This window comes from Dysidea avara, chromosome 13 (genome assembly GCF_963678975.1).
Source record: "Dysidea avara chromosome 13, odDysAvar1.4, whole genome shotgun sequence".
Classification (NCBI taxonomy): Eukaryota; Metazoa; Porifera; class Demospongiae; order Dictyoceratida; family Dysideidae; genus Dysidea; species Dysidea avara.
In genome coordinates, this window is record NC_089284.1 from 12933843 (window position 1) to 12955927 (window position 22085).

The 22085-nt window shown below is 35.2% G+C and overlaps 2 protein-coding genes and 1 long non-coding RNA gene across 3 annotated transcripts; 1 reads left to right on the forward strand and 2 right to left on the reverse strand.

Moving 5' to 3' along the window:
- Window positions 1–977: 977 nt before the first annotated feature.
- LOC136243266 (probable outer membrane protein pmp20) lies at window positions 978–7179 on the reverse strand. Its single transcript, XM_066034791.1, has 2 exons — window positions 1509–7179; window positions 978–1279 (listed from the first exon to the last, which is right to left on the reverse strand). Exons 1-2 carry the CDS (start codon window positions 7088–7090, stop codon window positions 1207–1209), a joined length of 5655 nt encoding a protein of 1884 aa, XP_065890863.1. The 5' UTR covers window positions 7091–7179; the 3' UTR covers window positions 978–1206.
- A 7375-nt stretch (window positions 7180–14554) lies between these two features.
- On the reverse strand, window positions 14555–18935 carry LOC136242420 (uncharacterized). The gene is made up of 3 exons (XR_010694549.1): window positions 18723–18935; window positions 15397–15495; window positions 14555–15346 (listed from the first exon to the last, which is right to left on the reverse strand). It is a non-coding gene; the product is annotated as an uncharacterized lncRNA (long non-coding RNA).
- A 154-nt stretch (window positions 18936–19089) lies between these two features.
- LOC136242418 (small cysteine and glycine repeat-containing protein 3-like) lies at window positions 19090–19967 on the forward strand. The gene is made up of 3 exons (XM_066033838.1): window positions 19090–19350; window positions 19408–19584; window positions 19648–19967. Exons 1-3 carry the CDS (start codon window positions 19149–19151, stop codon window positions 19806–19808), a joined length of 540 nt encoding a protein of 179 aa, XP_065889910.1. The 5' UTR covers window positions 19090–19148; the 3' UTR covers window positions 19809–19967.
- The last annotated feature ends 2118 nt before the right edge of the window (window positions 19968–22085 follow it).

Below are 22085 nucleotides of genomic sequence, written 5' to 3' on the forward strand. Positions count from 1 at the left end.
AATTTAAAAATTGAATTCCACAATCAATCAAGCATTGTGTGTTGCAACATAATAATATTTGATAACATTCTGAGGGTTATTAGCCTGCGCCTTTTCTTTCACCATAACTGGTGAGTGCAATGGAGTGGTAGACACTTATACCACAACTTCTCGGGATACACCCTCAGCCCAAGAGCCTGTGGTCTTGGACTTCAGGTGTATATATCAGCAAATCAGTCACAGTCATGGTATAGCTAACTATCAGCCAGGGTTTTACTAGATGTGACTTACAGTATGTCTTAGATATACCTATACCAATGATGGGTATATGATTTTTGATTAGTGGTCGGCTACTGTACAAGCATAACTATCTATTTTAATTCTGTTTGGTGAATAATAGTCTTCTCAAACTGCGTTGGAAACATGCACGTGACTAATTAATTATTATTGCTGTTGTAACAATAGTACCATGTATAGAATAATGTGTATATAGTCTGTATATCATGCCAAACTGAAAGTGGGAGTAAAATATTATGAGCATTATTAGGATAATTGGGTTACATCCCACTTGCTGATTATGCTGCCTACGAACACTTCTCTTACAATAAGCCTTTTATAATAAAATATAATGTTGTGGTTGGTGAAAGGAATTTTACAACACATTGTTATCTCATTTTATAATTGCAAATGTATATATAGTACACATTAGAATCCATAATTTGCTGCCCAAGTTTGCAGATAGAGACCCACCCTTGCCTCTAGTTGCCTATGGTAGCTAGTCATGTGCTTTCCCTTGTTATAAGTTATAGTAGTGATAGCCATATATGGCAATTGACTTGTATAATTTTAATAGCTGTTACTGCATGTACTGCCATTGAGCAATAATTGTAATTATTGTCTTGCACTAAAATATATATATACTTTTTTTTTGCGTTCAAAAGGAGATACACTCTCATGTGAGAAGAAAGAGATGTTTATTATTAAGGTAATAATAATAACGATATATGTAATTAGAATTTGTACCAGATATTTAGATACATAAAAACATACTAATCACACTATGCTACAAAGTTTAATAATACAGATGTAACTATATAGCTAAATGCATTGTTATTAGTACATAATGCTGGTGAACTCTGCAGTATGTATAGTAACTACATAGTACAGTAAATTGTGATATAATGGAGATGTGTCAAATTTTCATTCTTTATAAATCACATTAGAAATTCAGTCTACAATGTCATTCATCACTTCAAAAAATGATTCGCGGTAGTGCGTAACATCGTCATCACTGTTTCGGCTAAATGTAGATAAAACCATATAAGAAAGAACAGGTACACTATCATGGAACACATATTTGCTTAATAGTACAACTTATACCAAGCCATTTCACTTTTTTCAAAAACTTTAATATGTATGTGTATCAACACAATATTGTACATGATGTGTGGCTGAGTGCAACCCTGTGACAACTTATGAATGTGTGTACCCAGCTATACCAGTATATGGTTAAAAACTAATGTACTTACATTTCACATATAATAGCATTTCTCCTCAAGTTGTCATCCACAACCATACCAACATTACTCACTGGTACTTCACCATCAGCATTGGCAGAATCAGAATTAAGACTACAGTGTGACACCACTCTCTTGATAGTTTCTTTGTTTACTACCATTTCCATAGCAGCAAAACCTACTAGTGGTAGTATCACTATAGTGAACATAAATGTTAACAACACATTTTGATCAAAAGTGTCAATGAGTGGCACCATTAAAAGTAAAGTTACTAATTGCAAAACAAAGCTATCAAAAAAGTTAAGAGTTTCATTCTCATAAGGCTTAACAGTCGTCATGACGAGTGCCAATACTGTATTTGCAATGATTAGTAAAAACTGTGCAGTTCTATTGATTGATGGATTAGCAATAATTATTAGAATAATCACCAGTCGACATATCATGTAATAAGCCGCAAAACAACGATACTTATCTTTATAGCATCCTTGAAAATGATCCAGTAATGGTTTTATCTTGGTAAAGTTGATCTTGTGATTAAGAAATGGTTCAAGCAGAAGTAGAAGTGGCAGACCAATCACAATCACTAGTGTGCATAACATTGCTATTATAGCATATGGCAGATGATGACCATGAAAATACTCTATGTCAGGTGACAGGTAAGTATAAACCTTATCCACATTATGAAATGTCAGTGATCTCAATAGCAGTAATGAAGTTGTTGCTACAGAAGTGTAGGATAGCAACAAAAGGTAACATACAACATGGATTATTCCCCTGCTAACAAATGATGAAAATCTATAAGAAATCCTTGCTGATAGGCAGATTATAACTACAATGATTGTGACAGCCAGTGGATGTACATAATGAATAAAGTGTTGGTCAATTCCAGTCATATTTTCTACCAGGCAAAGCTGTCCTAAAATTTGTGGAGTGATTTTAGCTATACTGGACATCACATTGACAACTGTAAATAATCCTTTAAACATGTTTGAATTTAGATCCAGTAAAATATCCAGTATACTATAATAGTACGTGACGGCATACAAATAACCAATCCCAACATGATAGTATGTCATAATAAACACTAGTATAACTATGACTATCCAGTATATCATTGATAATGTGATTACCAGTATGGTCTGTTCAGTTGTACACTTCTTAACACTTATGCATTCTACAGAATCAAATGAGAGAGTGTAGCCTTCCTCACAACTACCACAAGCAGAACCAGATCTCTGTGAACTACATTGATTTTTTCTACCTGGTGATAGTTGGTGAAATCCGTTATTTGTTTCACAACACATAAAATTACAGAAATTTTTTGGACAAGATGATATGGTTGGTGCATTATTAACTAAACCAAACCAGTAACCTCTTTTGATGGTTGAGATCACACCAGAACAAGACACAATCTCAGTATCATTGTAGCACACACACCTTTGTGTTTTATTGTCATAGTGGAAACCAGGGTGACATGCTGATAGTTCTACTATTAACTTGACAGAAACTGTTTTTAATTCTGACATACTGCAATCATGTGAAGTAATAGTCATTGAAATGTTACTTCTTTTGGAAAGTTTGTGTCCTACTATACGGATACCTTTAAATACATCACAAAGAACAAACACAAATTTAGAACCTTCAAGACTGAGACTTTTATCTCCGCCATTCACAGCAAATTTTGTCCCGTCAGCAGGTTGATCATAATGGTCCAAAACACAAGCATCAGTTATAATTTCTTGACCAAGCATGATATTTGTAATAAAATATGTTTCACAATTTGTGTCATTGTAGCCATCAATAATTTTAGCAGGACCACCTAACACTAGTTTGCTAGGAGGAGTACTAATATGTTGAGCAAACTGGCTGAATTGTATTGTTTCTTTTCTAATTCCCACAACACTGTGATTCAAACAGATATCATCACAGGATGTTGGTATGTCAATATAAATGGAGGAGCCTATAAGGGCAGTGTTGTTATAAAAATTGATACTATTATTAACAAATGCGATCTTACTGTTAGCATGTAGGAATAAATTACCATATATAGCTCCACCATATTGATTAGCAGTATTGTCAAAGAATGTAATATTGCAGGAATCTTTGAAGGCTACAGTAAAGTTACTTTCAAGATACATCACTCCACCATTCTTTGTAGCTTTGTTGTTGGCAAAGCATGCAGAAGAATTTTCTGACAATAACAAACTAGATTGTGAAACAGAAACAGCTCCACCATGTTCAGCGGTGTTCTTTTTTACAATCAGTGAAGTACTTCCTTTAAGTATAAGATCAGAGTGACTTTCAATCTGTATGGCTCCACCATATTGAGAAACTTTGTTTTCAATAATAAATACTGTAGAATGATCTTTGATAGTGGCTTTAGAATTATCAATAAAGTATAAAGCACCTCCACTCCTTGTGGCTTCATTATTGTAAAATTTAACTATTGTGTTTCCTGCAAAACTTGCATTTATTTTGTCATTCAAATATGCAGCTCCACCATAAAATCTGCCATTATTTTTGAAAAATAGTGCTTTTGAATTGTCTCTGAAGTAAAGTAGGCACTGACTATAGGAATACATAGCTCCACCACTCAGTCTAGCTCTGTTGTCATGAAACGTGACATTACATGTGCCTTCAAATGAAACAGTTGACCAGCTAGTGAAATACAGAGCACCACCTGATTGCCTGGCTATATTACTTTGAAATTGCATATCGGAACTTCCTTTAAATGTCACTACAGTGTTATCAAATGAATACAATGCTCCACCATGCCGCATTGCTGTATTATTTCTGAAAGTAGTTGAACAATGTCCACTAAATACCATTTGGACATTAGTAAGTAAATGAACAGCTGCCCCATCTTGTTTAGCATGATTGTCATTAAATGACACTGATGAATTTCCTGAGATTGTAGCATCAGAATTACTAGAGTGGATTCCTCCACCGTATACAGCAATGTTACGACAAAATGTTACCTGTGAGTTACATGCAAGCAACAAATCAGAGTTTTTATCACAGTGCACAGCTCCACCAGTTTCTGCACAATTAGTGTCAAAAGCTGTTGTAGACTTTCCCAAAGACAACATGTCAGAATTATATGTGGAATGTAGTGCTCCTCCAAATTTAGCTACATTACCAATAAATGTCACATTTGAGGTTCCATCAAATGTAACCCTGCAGTTTATATAACAGTCGATAGCTCCTCCATTTACACTGGCATTATTACCTTTATATGTTGATGTTGTGTTTTCATCAAATGATACATTTGAATAAGTTGCAGAATGCATTGCTCCACCAAATGCTGCAGTGTTGTTAATAAATGTCACTGTTGAGTTACCACCAAATGAGATTTCTGAATAACTACTAGAGTGCATTCCTCCTCCATAGTGAGCTCCATTATAGCCAAATGTCACTTTTGAGTTTCCGCGGATTGTGATGCTACAGTTTAGAAAAGAATCAATAGCTCCACCATTTTCATTAGCATTATTACTGTTATATGTCACCAATGTGTTTCCATCAAATAATATATTTGAATTGGTTGTAGTGTGCACTGCCCCTCCATATTTACCTATATTGTTGCTAAATGTCACTTTTGAGTTTCCATCAAATATGATGTCGCAGAACTCATAAGAAGCAACAACTCCTCCATTTGTTCTGGCTTCGTTACCCTTATATATCACTGTTGTGTTTCCATCAAATGATACAACGGAATATCTGACAGAGTGCACTGCTCCTCCAGCTTTAGCTCTATTGTGGATAAATGTCAGTTTTGAGTGTCCATGATGAGTGATTGTGCAATTTTCATAAGAATTAATAGCCCCTCCGTTTTCACTAGCATTATTACCTTCATATGTCACAGTTGAGTTACCATCAAATGATATTTCTGAATAACTACCAGAGTGTACTGCTCCACCATACTGAGCCCTGTTGTCTTTAAATTGAATTTCTGAATTTCCATCAAATGATACAACAGAATGTCTGACAGAGTGCACTGCTCCACCAGCTTTAGCTCTATTGTGGATAATTGTCAGTTTTGAGTGTCCATGAAATGTGACCCTGCAACTTTTATAAGTATCAATAGCCCCTCCGTTTTCACCAGCATTGTTACTTTCATATGTCACAGTTGAGTTACCATCAAATGATATTTCTGAATAACTACTAGAGTGTACTGCTCCACCATATCGAGCTCTGTTGTCTTTAAATTGAACTTTTGACTTTCCGTCAAACGATATTCTAGAATTTCTTACAGAGTGCATCGCTCCTCCAAATTCACCTCTATTATCACAAAATTTAACTTTTGCATTTCCATCAAATGTAATACCACAGTTAACAGAATCAATAGCTCCACCATTTTCATTAGCATCATTACCTTTGTATGTTACTGTTGTGTTACCATCAAATAATATTTCTGAATTACTTTTAGTGAATACTGCTCCTCCATATTTAGCACTGTTGTTAATTAATGTCACTGTAGAGTTGTCCACAAATGATAAACTGCAATTCTCCAAATATAGAGCACCACCAAGTGCACTAGCTTTATTGCTTTGAAATGATACCATAACATTTCCACCAAATAGTATTGCAGACTCGTTGGCGGAGAACAGTGCACCACCAAATGATTTAGCAACATTGCTTATAAAATTTATAAATGATTGTTCTCTAAAATATACTCTAGAATCATTAAGAAGGATTGCTCCACCATTAGCCTTTGCTGAATTATTGGAAAAAATGACATTAGATTTGGTCTTAAATACAATAATTGATCTACTGCTAAAAATTCCACCACCAAACATTGCTATATTGTGCTTGAAAAGTACATCTCCCTTAATGAGTAGTTTATGATGTGAAAGGTAAAGGGGCACTCCTTCATTGTGGATAAACACTGAATCTTGCAAGCATGAATACAGTATATTTCCTGAACCACCAATATAAATAATACTCTTAGAAACTCCATTATAAGTAAAATTACACCCATCAATTTCCAACCTTGTATTGGCATGAGTAGAAGCTTTAGGTGTATACTGTAGTGCTGCACCATGACCTCCATGTTGAATGTTGTCTGCAAACAAAGAATTGCTGATGTATGTGCTTCCTGATACTTCTGAGAAAACCACAGCCTGTCTGGTTGAGGAGCTAAAGGAGCAATTTTTAATGTTAAGGTTGGATGATTTGTAAAAGCTGAGTCCTGGGCAAGTTAATTCATTGCTAGATCCACATCTTTCCCAGGAAATACCTTCAACAGTGATATTGGTGCAGGAGGTGAACCTTATTGATCCAATACCTTTACAATTCACTGTTGGATTTCCAATACCAATTATTGTAACATTTTCTAGATCTTCCAAATTTTCATTAAAAGTAATCACCACATCACTGGTTATTTTGATGAAGGAGTTATTAGTGAGGTGACTGAATGCATCATGAAGTAAATGAAAATAATGATCTCCGATTGCACAGCAAGGAAGTTCACACTGATCAGGTAGTCTGAGCAAATCAGCAGTGATTTGTTGAGAACAAAATTTTTTAGTAACTCCCTCAGCATTCTTGGAGAGCAAGGTGAGTAGAACAACAATACTAACCCTTTCTGTAAGCATATCAGAAGTAGTTTCATGCACTGTTCAGAACTCTATGATGTTATTTGAACTGGCATGCTATTTATACTCACAGAAACCATATATGTTAAAGAACATAATTACCTTTTCATTCAAAGGAAGGACATGATGTCATTATTATACTTGCAATTCTTTTACAGTTAAAAGCATAAATCTAAACATATACTGTAGTTTACCGAAAAAATCAATATCATATAGTACAGTAGTACTGCCTATTACAGATAATGGAGGTTTGCACTCCATCACAAACACAGAAAATATATATTGACCTGACCAGAAACCAACCTCACAATATGTTCATGGTGCCTTGTCAGTATTGGTTGGGTATAACCAAGCCCAAAAGTGGCTTCAGTTTGACCCAAAATACTTCCATTAAGTTGCTACAAAAAAAAATGTTGTTAAGATCATTACACACAACGTCTATTAAAAATCAGCGCAATAATACTAGAGAACTGCTCTCTGGAAAATTGTATTTTTACAGCTCAAAAGCAATCAGTTTGAATATATAGTGTTCTGCATCAGTAATTAGAGTGGAACGTACCTCTCTATTATAATTATGGACATTTTGGGACCGAGAATTTTAGGCCACTTTTTACTGTAATATAGAGGTTTTCCTTTTTAAATGTATTGACCAGACCTGTTGGGACCAAAAATTTTGTCCTTATTGTGGAGGTTTTTTCTATTGTACATGTGTCCTTAATTTGGGGAGTTTGTTAAGAGAGGCTCCACTGAACACCTCTCACATGTGACTTAATGCTGTTTTTATACACATCTACACAGGACTTCCTTACAGGAAACATTTGCGGTTATTTTTCCCACTCAAAGTTTTGCATTTAGTCTAGGAGATCTTGTACCTTTATCAAACACTCCAGATACTTATAAGGTTATATAAGTACAAACAAACTGTAAAAAGGGTGCAGTCCCCAAAAAAGACAGGGTGAAAAAGATGTGAAATCAAAGAAGAAATGGTTGTGATGGTAGGTCAAGTTAATGGCAAAAAAATTAAAAGCAATTCAGGTTAATTGGTGCACCGAGCTGGCATCACCAAATCCACCCAAATTGTCATTAAAAGTTTTGTCATTCACCTACCATCACAGCCATTCCTTGGATTTTACCTTTTTTTTTCGTGGGACCACAGTCTTTTTCAGCTTGGCTATTTTGGTATAGAGATATTAATTACTGTGCAGCTATCAATGCAGACAGATGCATATGTGTTAATAAATTATCACCAGGGATGAGGAGTTATGTAGTTGCAAAAGGGTATAAGCAATAGCCTATTTATTATGCTTTTAATTTTACCTGATCAAAAATTTAACCTATTATGCCCAATATTAATGCCTTTTATTCACAGTATTGCTTGCTTTCTGTATAAATATTTATCTGTCAGCAACTGTTGAGTATAATAATAGCATTTTTTCCAAAGAAAATTATACATTAAAGTTACATTGATATGCTCTAATAAAGTGACAATGTGAAAAATGACAATGTTTATAGCAGCTTAGCTAGTAAGGTAGCTCAGCAAATTGTTGTTACATGGCGGGATAAAAGCACCATTTTTTTGGTACATAATTTCTTTGTACTTATCAATATTAGAAAGGGTGCTGGCCACCAAACCTAATTATATGTTATATGTTTGGGCTGAAAAAAATGGCCATCAAGTTGCCTCAGTATAGTACATTTACACTTGAATATGCAGTGAAATGCACTTAGTTTTACTTGAATTACATTTGGAATCCAATATGTACAGACTTGTCAAATGAAGGTAGATTAGTACTTTTGTATGTGTCATGTACAATTTGAGTAGTCTTCTTTATGGGTCTAACATTAAAAGTCATTACCAGACTGTTAGTGTTTGACACTCACCTGTACATCTATAGTATTTGCCAACCATTCCTAGTATTTTTAGATGTTCTGATCCTGAGGTTGCTGTCACTTTGTAATCTGATGGGGTTTGGTGTACAGTGCCTCAACCGCTGCATGCCTGGAAAGCGTTAACTTTGAAAAGGTTTGATGGCTAACTTGCTAACTTTGTGTTGTTTTTTGCTTGGGTGATAACATATACATGGCACCTGGCTGTTGTATTGCTGCCATGCATTACTTCTATTGATGTGTATATAGGCCTGCATCAAATATACCAGCACAATCAAAAGCATAATAGGCTGGAGTGCTATGCCAGCATAATGCTAGTCTATTTGGCTATTAGGTGGATATTTCAAACTCAGGCTATGGAGCCAATTCCATGTAAATAGATCGATACTCCCCAATGTTAGAGCAGTCAATGGAAACTGCAAACTGTTGTACATAGCTCCTTAGATCAATATTCTCTAATAGAACAGTCACTTTATAGTGAAATACTCTAATAGAGAATTCACTGATTAAAATGCTCCAAAGTAATTGTTAGAAATGTTGCTAACCTAGGCTGGAGTACAATGCAAGCATAATGAGAACACTGAAGAGCATAATGCATGAAAATTTTGGGAAATTTCTGAAAGCATTTAGGGGCAAAATTTTGAGCATATTTAACTCAGGCCCATTGATGCGCCTCCTGTATTCCTATTAATGCCCTGCAAGTTTGATCCGAGTTGTGCTGCATGCTTGTACATTAATTATATAACTACTTAAATGTTTTGTGTGATAGCTTAATAGCTTTGTGTATGATTGACTAGTCCAAATACCTGTAGATGCATTAACCAAAGTGTGGTTGTGAACATGCTTCTTAAATGTTGGTAGTAACTGCCACTCACTGGTCTAGTTTCAGCCATGGTTTTTCAGTAATTATTGACTGAAAGCTGAATCGGAAGGCCATTCATAAAATTGAGAGTTACTATACCCATATTTTCAAACCAGTATAAGTTCATTTGCTGAACAACCTACCTTTGCATCTTTAAATCATAAAGACAATAGTAAGTCTTTCACATTGGTGGAACTTTAAAGGTGCTGGGAAAGATGCATAAAATTGTTTAGAATCTAGACAGCTTTCTTGGATGGCTACTACACACTTGCCACTTGAAAGCAAAAGTCAGTTGCAATATTGGAAAAGTCTGTAACATAGGCGAATTGCCAGCCTTGATACTTTTAGAAAATGCATTCAGCACCAACTCCTAAGCAAACTAATCATGTTTGATCCACAAGTGACTACAGCTCATTAAACACACTATGCTACGTACAATAAAATTACTATGGCAATGCTTTACATTGGTCTGCAAACCTTGTTGTAACATATCCTGGTATACATATCTGCATGCTGTATTATTACTGGTGGCACATTAAGCCACAGAACAACCATAACTTATAATAGATTTTCTTGATGCAATGTCCAACAGTAAACCAGTTTGTATGGAGGATCATATAAGCTCTGAAGTAACAACATGGACAATTCAGTCTGTTTTCTGCTTTGCATTTCAAGTACCGGTAGCTCCGTTATAACCAGGTAGATTTGTTTGCTGAGATATAATATTATGCTTCTACAGCAAAATTGAAATGGGTTCTTTTACCCTAGTTGTATTTTCAACATTAAGGGGTGGTATGAGTCATGCTGCTCAGTGATGTATTTTACAGAAGGCTTGCTCTCCTTGTCTCTCTTCAGAAGGAGTAGTGTCATATAGTTCTGTGATGTCAGGGTGGTGGCAAGGAGTGCTGGTAACCCTGGGAATAATAATAAAAGACCTAAATAAAAAAGTTTCCATGTATCTGTAGCTCCATAGTGCTTAAAGATATAATTAACCATTTCTACAGTGGAAGCTTCCTCAGGGTAGGGTATCTCCCATTCTGAGTCAAATCTGCCCAACTATCATTGGGGTATACGCACCTTCAAAATTCATCTTATTTCAGTTCTTCATATTATAACCACACATTCTTTGATGATTCCTGTTGTAAAGGGAAAAAAGTTAAAAGGAATTATCAAGGTCAACCATAGGCTGGCCTTAGAATTTGTAATTACAAAAAGAAGTGATACCTGCACAAAACAGCCAAGCTGTAAAAAAAAGTGCGGCCTTAAAAATCCCGGGTAAAAAAAAGTTGTGAAATCAAAGGTGGTGGCCAACAAATGGCTGCAATGATGTTAATATAATAAATTTTAACAATGCACATTAGCATGGTTGAGCAAAATAATATAGTCAGTTTACATTTGCAAGTGAATTATAAGTCTTTTAAAATATTCGTATGGATAATTCAAGCATGCAAACATGCTTACACCATGAAACAAAACCATTGCGAGTGAACACCTATCCACCTTTTTGATGTTACTGTTTTGGTTTGGGGCTCAGATTATTGCCCATATCAAAGCAGTTTAATAGACAGTTCCAGCATTTAAAGGGCTTCATAGCATTGCTAAATGTTTGGACAGCTGGCCCATATAAAAGAGTTATTAACAAGAAACAAGGGCTCAGCTTTTGTATTCATACCAGTCTTGTTGATATATATATATAGCCAAAATAGAAATGTACTTTTAAATTGCTTCATCCATTGTGTTGGCATATACATGTATGACACAATAAATTCATGTAGGGGCTGGGACTTGGCTAAAATGTACTGATTGTAACATGGAAGTGTCATGATAATAATGTTATTTTTGACAGTTCAATTTAATCTTTCATTTTGAAAGTGTATCCATGCACTTGGAATGTCTGAATGTTGTATATAAGAGTACTGTGTTATTGGAGTTCATTTCTCAACCTTTTTATAGACATTAGTTAATTCTGTAAGTGCCAACCTCACTGTCTTGGTAAGACATGAATTGATAATAAAAGAGTATATTAACTTCTTATGAGAAGGCAGCCACTATGAATTAATGCCATAACAAAGTTTTTAGGTTTTATATTATCACCCAACCCATGCTATGTTTGAAATCAATGGAAATTCTTTATAAAGTTCCAGCCTTCTTTATAAAGGTTGTTTAATAAATAAAAGAGAACAAATTAGACCAAATTATGGGCTAGTAAAGGATTCAAAACCAGTTAAAATGTTAGAGTACAACTGAAGTTTGTTGTTCGATAGCATGGCCCAGATTCAGCCATCTCCACCATAGCTATATTAAGTCTACAATCCATAAACTTGCCATAGGGCCTGGAAAAGCTGCCAGTAAAAGCAGACTAGCCAATCTCATTTGATTTTGATAGTACCTCAGGAATAATGTTGAGAATAATAAGGATAAAAATGAATTGTTGCTTAAATTTTTGAGTATAGTAAAAAATCAAACTGCTTTTACAGGCGATAAGACTGGGTCTGGTTGTATGAGTTATCTATTTTAACAGAACAAGGTGAAATTGTGTGTAACTGTTCAACACAATTAAGATCGGCAGTTACAGTTTAAATACAAACAGTATAAGGAATAATAGTATCCTTAAAAATTGAACGGTTTTTTTTAACAGGTGAATATTTAACTGGCTGGGGCTGGGAGACTATATCAATTCTGGTGATCGTTTCTGAACACATCGCAATGTTGAGATGTGTATTAATAATTATGATGTTCCACATCACATCATACAAATGTGCATTATTTGATTTAAAATTGTGGCACATCTGGAAAACAAGCTGAGACAGTTCATTGTGTGAATAAATGTAAAGTGTTCATGAAAATCAATAGTATAACAATAGTAAAATTTACCTATTGTATATTATCACAGAGAAATGCAAGAAGGGACACATTTTTGGATATAATAATGTTAGTGACTTTAGCCTGATTCAGTTTTCTCCTAAAAGTACTGTCCTGTCCAATAGTTTATTAAATGATAGACAATGCAATATAGTTGGGAATCTAACTATTTTTCTTTCCAGCAATTCTTTTTTATTTATTTTTTCATCCACTATTATGCTCCATATTTTACTCAAAATTATCTATTTTGCTCAGCATTAATCTTTGCTAATGTCAAAGTTACAATTTCATCTTAAAGTGACTGTTCTATTGGAGTATCTCAATCTTCACTTGCCTCTTACTACATATTAGTGCTGAAATTATTATTCGGTTATTTGACTATTCGGTCGGCATGACACTATTCGATTCATTAACATGCTATTCGAATAATCATTAGCACTTTGTATACTGTATTCAGATGGAAAAGCCAGCCTTGAAATTTAAGATTGTGAACGAAGTGATGTATAGTATCTATGATGTAAAAATTCTATTTTAGAAACTATAGAAATAGCTCTTAGGCTTTACTTTGCTCCCTAACAAAAGGTTTCAGTATTTATCCAATAGAAGTATAAGCTTAAAGAATAATCGAATATTCGGTCGTTTTGTTAACTATTCGAATAGTAAAAATTGCTATTCATTTCAGCACTACTACAGATAGCAAGAAGCTAGTTATATATTGCTTAACATATATGACTATTTTATTAGAGTGCCTTGATTGCCTTTTGCTCTTCCTGTAACAATTAGTTATCCATATGTATTTTATCGCATGTGACTGTTCTATTAGAGTATTTCAATCTTTTGTGCAAACTTTATCTTTCCTATTGTTCACTTTACAAAAAAACTTACTGTTTTGTCAACATTTTGACTGCATGTGTTCACCCAATGCTATTGAGTAGTGTGCGGTTATTGAGATAAGAAATGTTTAATACTACTATACACCATACTCTATCATTTTGCTGCAATTAAGTTTACAAAATTTATACCATAGCTAGTCTATGGAATAATTATGCATAATAATTTGTTATGTTGCAGGCTCTTCAGTGTATGTACTTACATATATGCAACTGACATTGGTTAAATCATCAGGTAAGACAATGAATACCTGAGTAGCTGTTAGTAGCCGAACTTGAATAAAGTACATCCATCTTAATCCTTCTTAATGAAAGTATGTAGGGACACAATCGTCTTCATCTGTACACTGCCAAATACTGTGAAAAGCCACTGTTGACATGCAAGTTTTACATTATCACAAGTGAACAGTGTTGTCAAGTTACTTTTTACAAGTAACTAGTTACATTTTACAAGTAACTAGTTACATATTACTTGCAACTGAAATATTTAGTTACAGTTACATATTACCCATAAAATAAAGTAACTATAATAATATTACATATTATATTACTTTGTGTCCACAGCCTTAAGCTGTCACGTGTGAAACTACCATGCACCTTATCATGTGACATGATTGTGTTGTTGGACAATGTGCAAATCTTGGTTATAAGTAAGAAGCTGGTGAATAAGCTTCATTCAGTAGGCTTCATTACTTCGTTGTGGCTAGGCATTATTCAGTGGATTACTAACAAGATCGCTAACTTTGTTACTTGTAGTAATAATATTACATAATATTAGATTCATTACAGTAACTATATTACTTAGGTAATGCATTACATTTGTAAGTAAAGTTACTTGAGTTATATTACCTGTTTTTATACCGTATTTCGTAATATTACTTAGTTACCGCAAAAGTAGTAATATTATGTAACGTGTTACATAAGTAACGTGTTACTCCCAACACTGCAAGTGAAGCTGTTTATGAAACTGAAATTATGTTGAAAGTGTATTCATGCAATTGTATATACAAATAGGCACGTGCATTGGTTATGATCACACAAAGTGATTTATTATGTAAAACACATTGTGAGGTACACTGTTAAAAATAAGCAGTAACCATTACTCTCCTAGGAGAGTTCCCAGTGCATGCAGAGAGGATTTAACACCCCTGAATTTTAGTGGAGAGTATAAGTACCACTCTGAAGAGTAACAGCAACTCCCTGATATAGGGAGTTGTAGTTACTCCTGGAGAGGTCACATAACCATGTAAGGTGTTTCCTTTATTCTATATAATACAATGCTATCCCAGTTAAGCACCCATAAATAGCTGCTTATAAAATCTCAAATGATATACACACAAAATGTTCACTATGTACAGTACCCAACTGCAGCTATAGTCACTGCTTATCATAACTTGTAAAAATCAGTAGCTGAACAGACATATGTAGCTCTTTTTTCCATTGTAACTCTCATTCTCAACTGTTGTAACTTCGTTTTAAACTGTCATAAATAGCAGCACAATAAAGAAATGCTCCACAATTGTATAGCATCTACTGAATGGCACAAAATCAATAGCTCAGCATATCATGTCACTTACACATGACTCAACTGTTGTATCTTTGTTCCTGAGTAACTGTTGTATCAATAGCAGCATAATAAAGAAATTTTCCAGTATTGTATAGTTGGTTACTTGTATCATTTCTACCCCTAATGAGTTTTGTAATGACTTAAGTAATATTTATGATCACACCTGTGTGTTACAATCTTTTTGACTGCTGCACAGTAATAAATATAACATAATAATATAATTTTAAAAATCTCTTACTCTCTCAACTGCTGTAACTTTCTTCTGAACAGTCATAAATAGTAGCACAATAAACAGATGTTCCACCATTGCATAGTTGGCTACCTACAGCTGTATCTACTGAACATACATCACATACACTCATTGTTAATAATGTCACTTTTTGTCATGGTGGCTGTTCTATTAGAATATCTCAATCCTGCAATTTTACACTTGTTTTATTTTAGCTTTGCAACTCACTACTACTAGGATTAGTTTATGTAACACACCGAATTCAAATTATTCTCATATGTGGTTAAACCTGTAGTTGTGACAAAAGTTCGATCTTTTTTTATGTGAATAGACATTCACAACACCGTGTATATTTATCAGATTCACAATACACCTAGGATGTGAATTTACCTTTATACGCTCTTCACCTGCACCACATTTTAAGACAACCAACTTTTGATCTAAGAAACAACTTCATTTTTGTTTGAAGTAAATACCATAGAATCTGGTTGTTAGGTGCATCTGCATGCTTAATGAAACTTCCCAAAATTAACAAAATCATTTTGTTAAGCACATGCACCCACTAAAGAAACCTTGTTGTGATTGTCTATGGATTCAATCTCTTGGAGTGATATGATTTGCAGTCATCACATGTACTAATATTTCTAGTTTCTGTGCAAATCCTTCGCGTGAAGCCTGAGTTTCATACTGCAGAAGACCATTTCGCTCAGTAAGAATAGTGAAATCCGCGTTGTTAGTGGCCATGTGCCATGTAAAATTTCAATTTGATAAACTGCTAGCATTTCTTCTCTAGTATAGCTACACCTCGTGTGGAGCTTCATATTCATGCACATGTGCTTATCAACTATGGTTAAGTACAAGAAACAAGCATGCACGTAATAAATAATATGTGCTTAATGCATAATTATATATGCTTAACAAGTAGACTCTACCGTAGGTAGCTCATTCCACTCCAAAGTTATGGGGTGTCTGGATTTGGTGGACTGGAACAGTCATTAGGTAATTTCACTCAGTGGTCACTTTTTATAAAGACCACCTTATAACAAAGACTACCTCTTTTAGTAACTGACAACTACAGGAGGTAATATCTGGTGAGGCCAAGTAATGAATGTTAATACCGGCAACTAACAGTTTATAAAAATTTGGTCCTTTATCATTGACTTGTGTAGTTGTGCTGCATTCCTAAGTAATTCCCTGTAACTCTCATTAGCTAGTAATTTGGCCACATTTTTTCTCCTCTACAATGACTATTGAAAAAGTTACCAATTTACTAGCCAATTAGAGTTAAAGGGAATTAATTAGGAATGTAGTCAGACTGCACAAGTCAATGATAAAGGATAAATGTTATATAGATTTTTGTAAATTATAGCTAGTTTCCAGTGTTAAGATTCATTTCTTAGCCTCACCAGATATTAATTCCTTTAGTTACTTAGTTTCGTGGACACATTTGAACAGTTGTATGGGAGAATTTGTAAATCATCACTCTGGCTTTTCTAGGCATAACATGTGGCACACAATTCATCGATAAGACTGTCACTTAGACAGTACAGTAAAACGGTATTTATAAAGAGGTAGTCTTTGTTAGACAGTGGTCTTTATAAAGAGGTGAGCACTAACTGAAATTATGTAATTACCATTCCATTCCACTGAATCCAGATGCCCAAAGTTATGATCATTTTTATTAGCCACAAAATTCTTTTCACTCTTGGGATGTATGGGTAGGTACCTCATAGTTAATACAAATGATCATAACTTTGGAATGTAGTCTTAACTTTCTCAAGTTGTTTCTTTTAGCAGGACCGTTAATTTGAAATCATGTAAGTACTACCTCAGGGAGGTTAATGAGGCAAAATAGTTGTAAAGGTCACCAAATGTCAAACTGCAATGGCAGATAATGTCATAAGGAATACATTTTGCATGGAAAGCTAGCACATTGTTCACACCATTGTCATTGACTGGAGCTTTATTATTATATTTTATAATTGTAAGACTCATATGCATGAGCATAGTACAATGATTAGTTACAAATTAAATTAGAATGTAAGGAAGTAATTAAGTAAATTATTTAAGTATAAGTAATTAAGTAAATTAATTAAGTATAAGTAATTAAGTAGCTCTTCAAAACTACTGAGCATGACAACAAAACCCTGGACAATAATCATTCACACCCCCAGTACAAAGGAACAAATGATCTAATAGACCAACAACCAGGAATTGGGAAAACCCAATCCAAAGACAGAGAAAAAGACAAGCTCCGCCAGTGATTCTGCAGTTCTGTTAGTGATCGAAAAGAATTGGTTATTGTTGTTGTTTTGTTTGTTCGTTATGTCACATGCTGCCCCAAGGGCGTAGGAACCAGGGGGGCCGGGGTGATTCCACACCGGCCCCCCTGGTTCCTATTTTGGGGTGATTCCACACCCCAAAATCACTCTCTGGGGTGTGGAATCACCAGTCCACCACAACTGTCAAGCCATTCATTAAACACAAAAAGCGTCTGTAACTTTATTTCTGTTATGCTTGCACGTGATATCTGTTGTTCAAATATTTCCTGGATCCCATGCACTGAGAAGTTTAAACAGTAGAAAGAGTGCCACATCCGTGGCATTATATGATGTGGAAAAGATTTAACTCGAATTGAGGTTGGTAACAGATCTAAGGGCAGTCTCACTGTAGTGTGTGAGTGTATGGGAGTTGCTGACTACCGACGATTTATAACCAGAAATTATGAAGACTTTGGTGAAGTAGATTTATTAAGCAGTCTAAAGAGAAACATACGAGGATTCTGAAAATGAAAGTGGCCAACCGTGAACGCAGTATAGTATTCATGTGATCTACACTCAGTTTGAGAACTCCTGCTAGAGCAGACATCTCAGTTTGTAGTTCCTTAAAGGTAACGATGTTTCACCTTTCGGATAACAACTATTAATGTTGTAATCCTTGTAGTGTGAAGTAGCATAAAGAGAAGACCTTCACGTGACATGATTTCTCACGTGATATATACATGCATCGAGCACATGCAGTAGGTGTAGAGAAGCAAGCATAGCAGCCATTAGCAGGATAGGGAGTGAGGAGATAGCTATGCAGTATAGGTGTAGGGCTATTAGCTAGTGATAACACACCCCACAACACCTTTATATAAACGCACGTATGAACTGGGTACAGAGGAGCTGTAACAATGGGACCTGTGTGTGTCTGCATGGGTGTGGATCAGTTTATGGTTAACTGGTTATGGCTATATTTGCCCCCCCCCACTCTAAAAATTGTTCCTACGCCCTCGTGCTGCCCTGTAATCATACCACTTGCAATGATCAGCTAAACACATTAAGCTTACATACCTGGTGTCGGAGGGGAATAGATCCAAACATTCGTCCCGAGCCTCGTCCCAAGCTGTATTCTTATTACTGCACGCGTTGACTATTTCTCTTCAGGTGATGTACTGGTACACTGTATGTGACTAGAAAATATAGCACACGTCCCCAATGATAGTATCGTGCAATAGTGTAGTGACATCCAGTGACGTACCAACCACGCCACGCACTAATAGACACGGCACTGAAAGAGTATACTGATAATATCACAAAAGTATGCGGAAATATTGCAGTACACGGCCCTACTGGTAGTGCTGGTAGTAACGTGTAGCCTTTAAAGAGCCGTGTAGTGACGTGTGCATGTGTTTTCTTTACTATAAAAGTTGTGAAGAGTTCAGCGAGTCTCATAAGAAGTTTAAAGCGTTCAATTGATCAAGACTGCCGAGAAGAAAGATGGCTGATTTTACTAGCAAGTTTTCCTGCGTGAATTGTCAGTGTGGAGATCGCTGCCAGTGCAGTGAAGTGGACCAGTGCAAAGGCGTGAATGGATGCTGTGTCTGTGTTTGTGCTGGTTATGATGGATCTTCCTGTAAGTGCGAGAAGGACTCGTGTTTCTGTACTAAAGGATACTGCACAGTGAAGTGTACTTGTAATGGTAGGTTGGTGTATATTGTGACATGCTAGTAGTTATGTGTGCACCTGAAATGAACAGGTAATTGTACATGTGGTCCATCCTGTACTTGTGGAGATGAATGTAAAGGCTCTACTACTACTATTGGATGTTGTCCTTGTACCTGTCAAGGGTCATGTGATGGGTCTACTTGTAAGTGTGAGAAGGACAAGTGTTTCTGTGATAAGGACTGTTGTGCCAAGAAATGTGCTTGCAATGGTATGTACAATCAAGCTCAACACTTAAAATTGTAGCAATGTTATGTTATCTGTTTTTAAACAGCTAACTGTGTGTGTGGCTCATCCTGTACTTGTGCTGATGAGTGTGGTTCTGCTGATGGATGTTGTCCTTGTACCTGTCAAGGATCATGTGATGGGTCTACTTGTAAGTGTGAGAAGGACAAGTGTTTCTGTGACAAGGACTGTTGTACAGTGAAGACATAGACTCATATCTCCTGCTGACTTGCACTGTTACATGCTTATTACTGACTTACTGTTGAACTTAATAATTAAATCACGTACAATTTATACTGTAACCACTTGCATTGACGTCTGCAATATGTTGCTCAGAAATTGAAACTTAATGATAGTATATATAATTTATAGCTAGTGAGACTAAGCTTGTGGGGATTCACTGGGGAACACGAAAACTCTGGTGTGTACTTTTTTCGGGGTGCTTATAGGCACCTAAAATAGTCAAACAAATAAATATTTATCTGTAGTAGCTACTCTAACAAACTGTTAAAATCAATTTCAGAGGGGATAACTGTCTGCTCACTGCATGAGTAATAATAAATAAATATTAATAAATAGAGATACCCTGTAAGTATATTATTTGGTAGCTTGAGATACCCTAATAGAGCAGTCACACTGATACAACATTCAAATAAACAATAATTGTGACTGGATTTTGGAAAATCAGTTTTAATGTCACATGTGAAATACATAGAAAACTATACTTTGCTGTGTTACCGTTAAAGCACTTGTGCGCCTGTTAAAATAATATTTCACAAAATTTGTTATAATTTATGGTACTAACTAATGATTCTAGTCATTGTAAAAATGATTGGCAGTTTGGAATGCCTCATTTTGATCATAAATATTTGAGTTGTAAAATGTAACATGTAACATTAAGGCTGATTTTTCAAAATCTGGTCACAACTATACTGTGATAAACTTCTGAAATCACTCTCTCATGATCAGAGGGTCTAATTTTCAAAAGTTTCCTGCATGGGTGGCATGCCCCAAGACTCCCCTAGGTTGTAAGGTTACTTGGCTATATCAGTTTTAAGGGCCCCACATTCTTGATTTGCCCTAGGTCCCCTTAATTTTCTTGGTGGCCCTGATTATAGTGCAAGTAAAATATTTTGGCAAGTGAAACAACATTGATAAGTCAATCATAAGAAAGTTACATGTCAAACCGTAATTTTAAAGTTCCATCACAAAACTCCTTGTACAATACCATGTATGTGTGTTCTTAGATCTATTCACTAAATCAGACCTTTGGCACTGGTCACTTCCAGTCAGATGCCAATAGAACACTAACCATTATATATGATTTATATATCCAATGACTTGGCATACACTTCTATAACCACAAATTGCATAACATAATGTGATTCCTTAATTTCCTTGCAGGAATGTATAACAAAAGTAAGAGCTATATTATTGTACAACAATACTTAGTGAGAACCTCAGCAGAGATATAGCTCTTCACCATGTGCTCTTGTCAGCTACCTATAGTTATTTTCTGTACTTTACATTTTGGATTTAGGGAATTGAACAATGTTGAGAACAGCATTAATGAAATACAACAAGATAGTGTAACTTTGATTGTGTTGTTTTGCGAGTATCAATTTGTTAGATTATAATGAAGGATGATCCACACTTGTGCATTTATGTGTTACCGGCATGTCATGTATATTTAAACCAAAAGTGTAAGGTACAGGGGCGGATCTAGGATTTATAAAAGGGGGAGGGGGCTAACTCAAGGTACTAATCTCTTGGGTAGAGATGTGTGAAGCACACTTCCCAGCATTCTTTGCATGCTGGAACTAGGGGGGTCTGGGGGCATGCTCCCCCAGGAAAAATTTTGAAAAATAGATGCTAAAATATTGCAATTTGGAGACATTTCCACATAAAATTCATAATATTTTCTGCCTGTAGATATTTTATATACTGCCTTTAGATTGTAGGTATGGCTCTCTGAAGCATTTTGCTAATGGAAAAGTTTGGATAGGTAACAGACAACCAAGTACATGATGCACCCCTCTCACAATTGCACAACACTGCATGTTAGAATAATAATGTTGAAAGTGGAAAATTTTGAAATTTGAACAATACAAGATTGAATCTGAGAGCATTTTCAATGGAAATTGTGTACCTGAATTAAGTATTGCCATACATATTAACTACACAAGTAGATGAATGAAGCCCTTTAAGACCAATGCACTTCATTGTATGCATAGGTGCAGGCAGATTTGGAAAAATTCCATAACAGAAATAACTACATGTTTCCAGTGAATGTTCTATTAGAGTAGTTAGCTGACTGCTCTATTAGAGTATCTCGATCTTGTACACCTCCAATGCTGATTCGAGTCCTTGTTGCATAAACTTTAGCATAAATCCACTGATAATACCTTGGAAAGATGTTTATAAGGTGGTTTATGAGTATTTGTATTATTAGTGATCATACAATTATGCTAAGACAAAATTTCATTA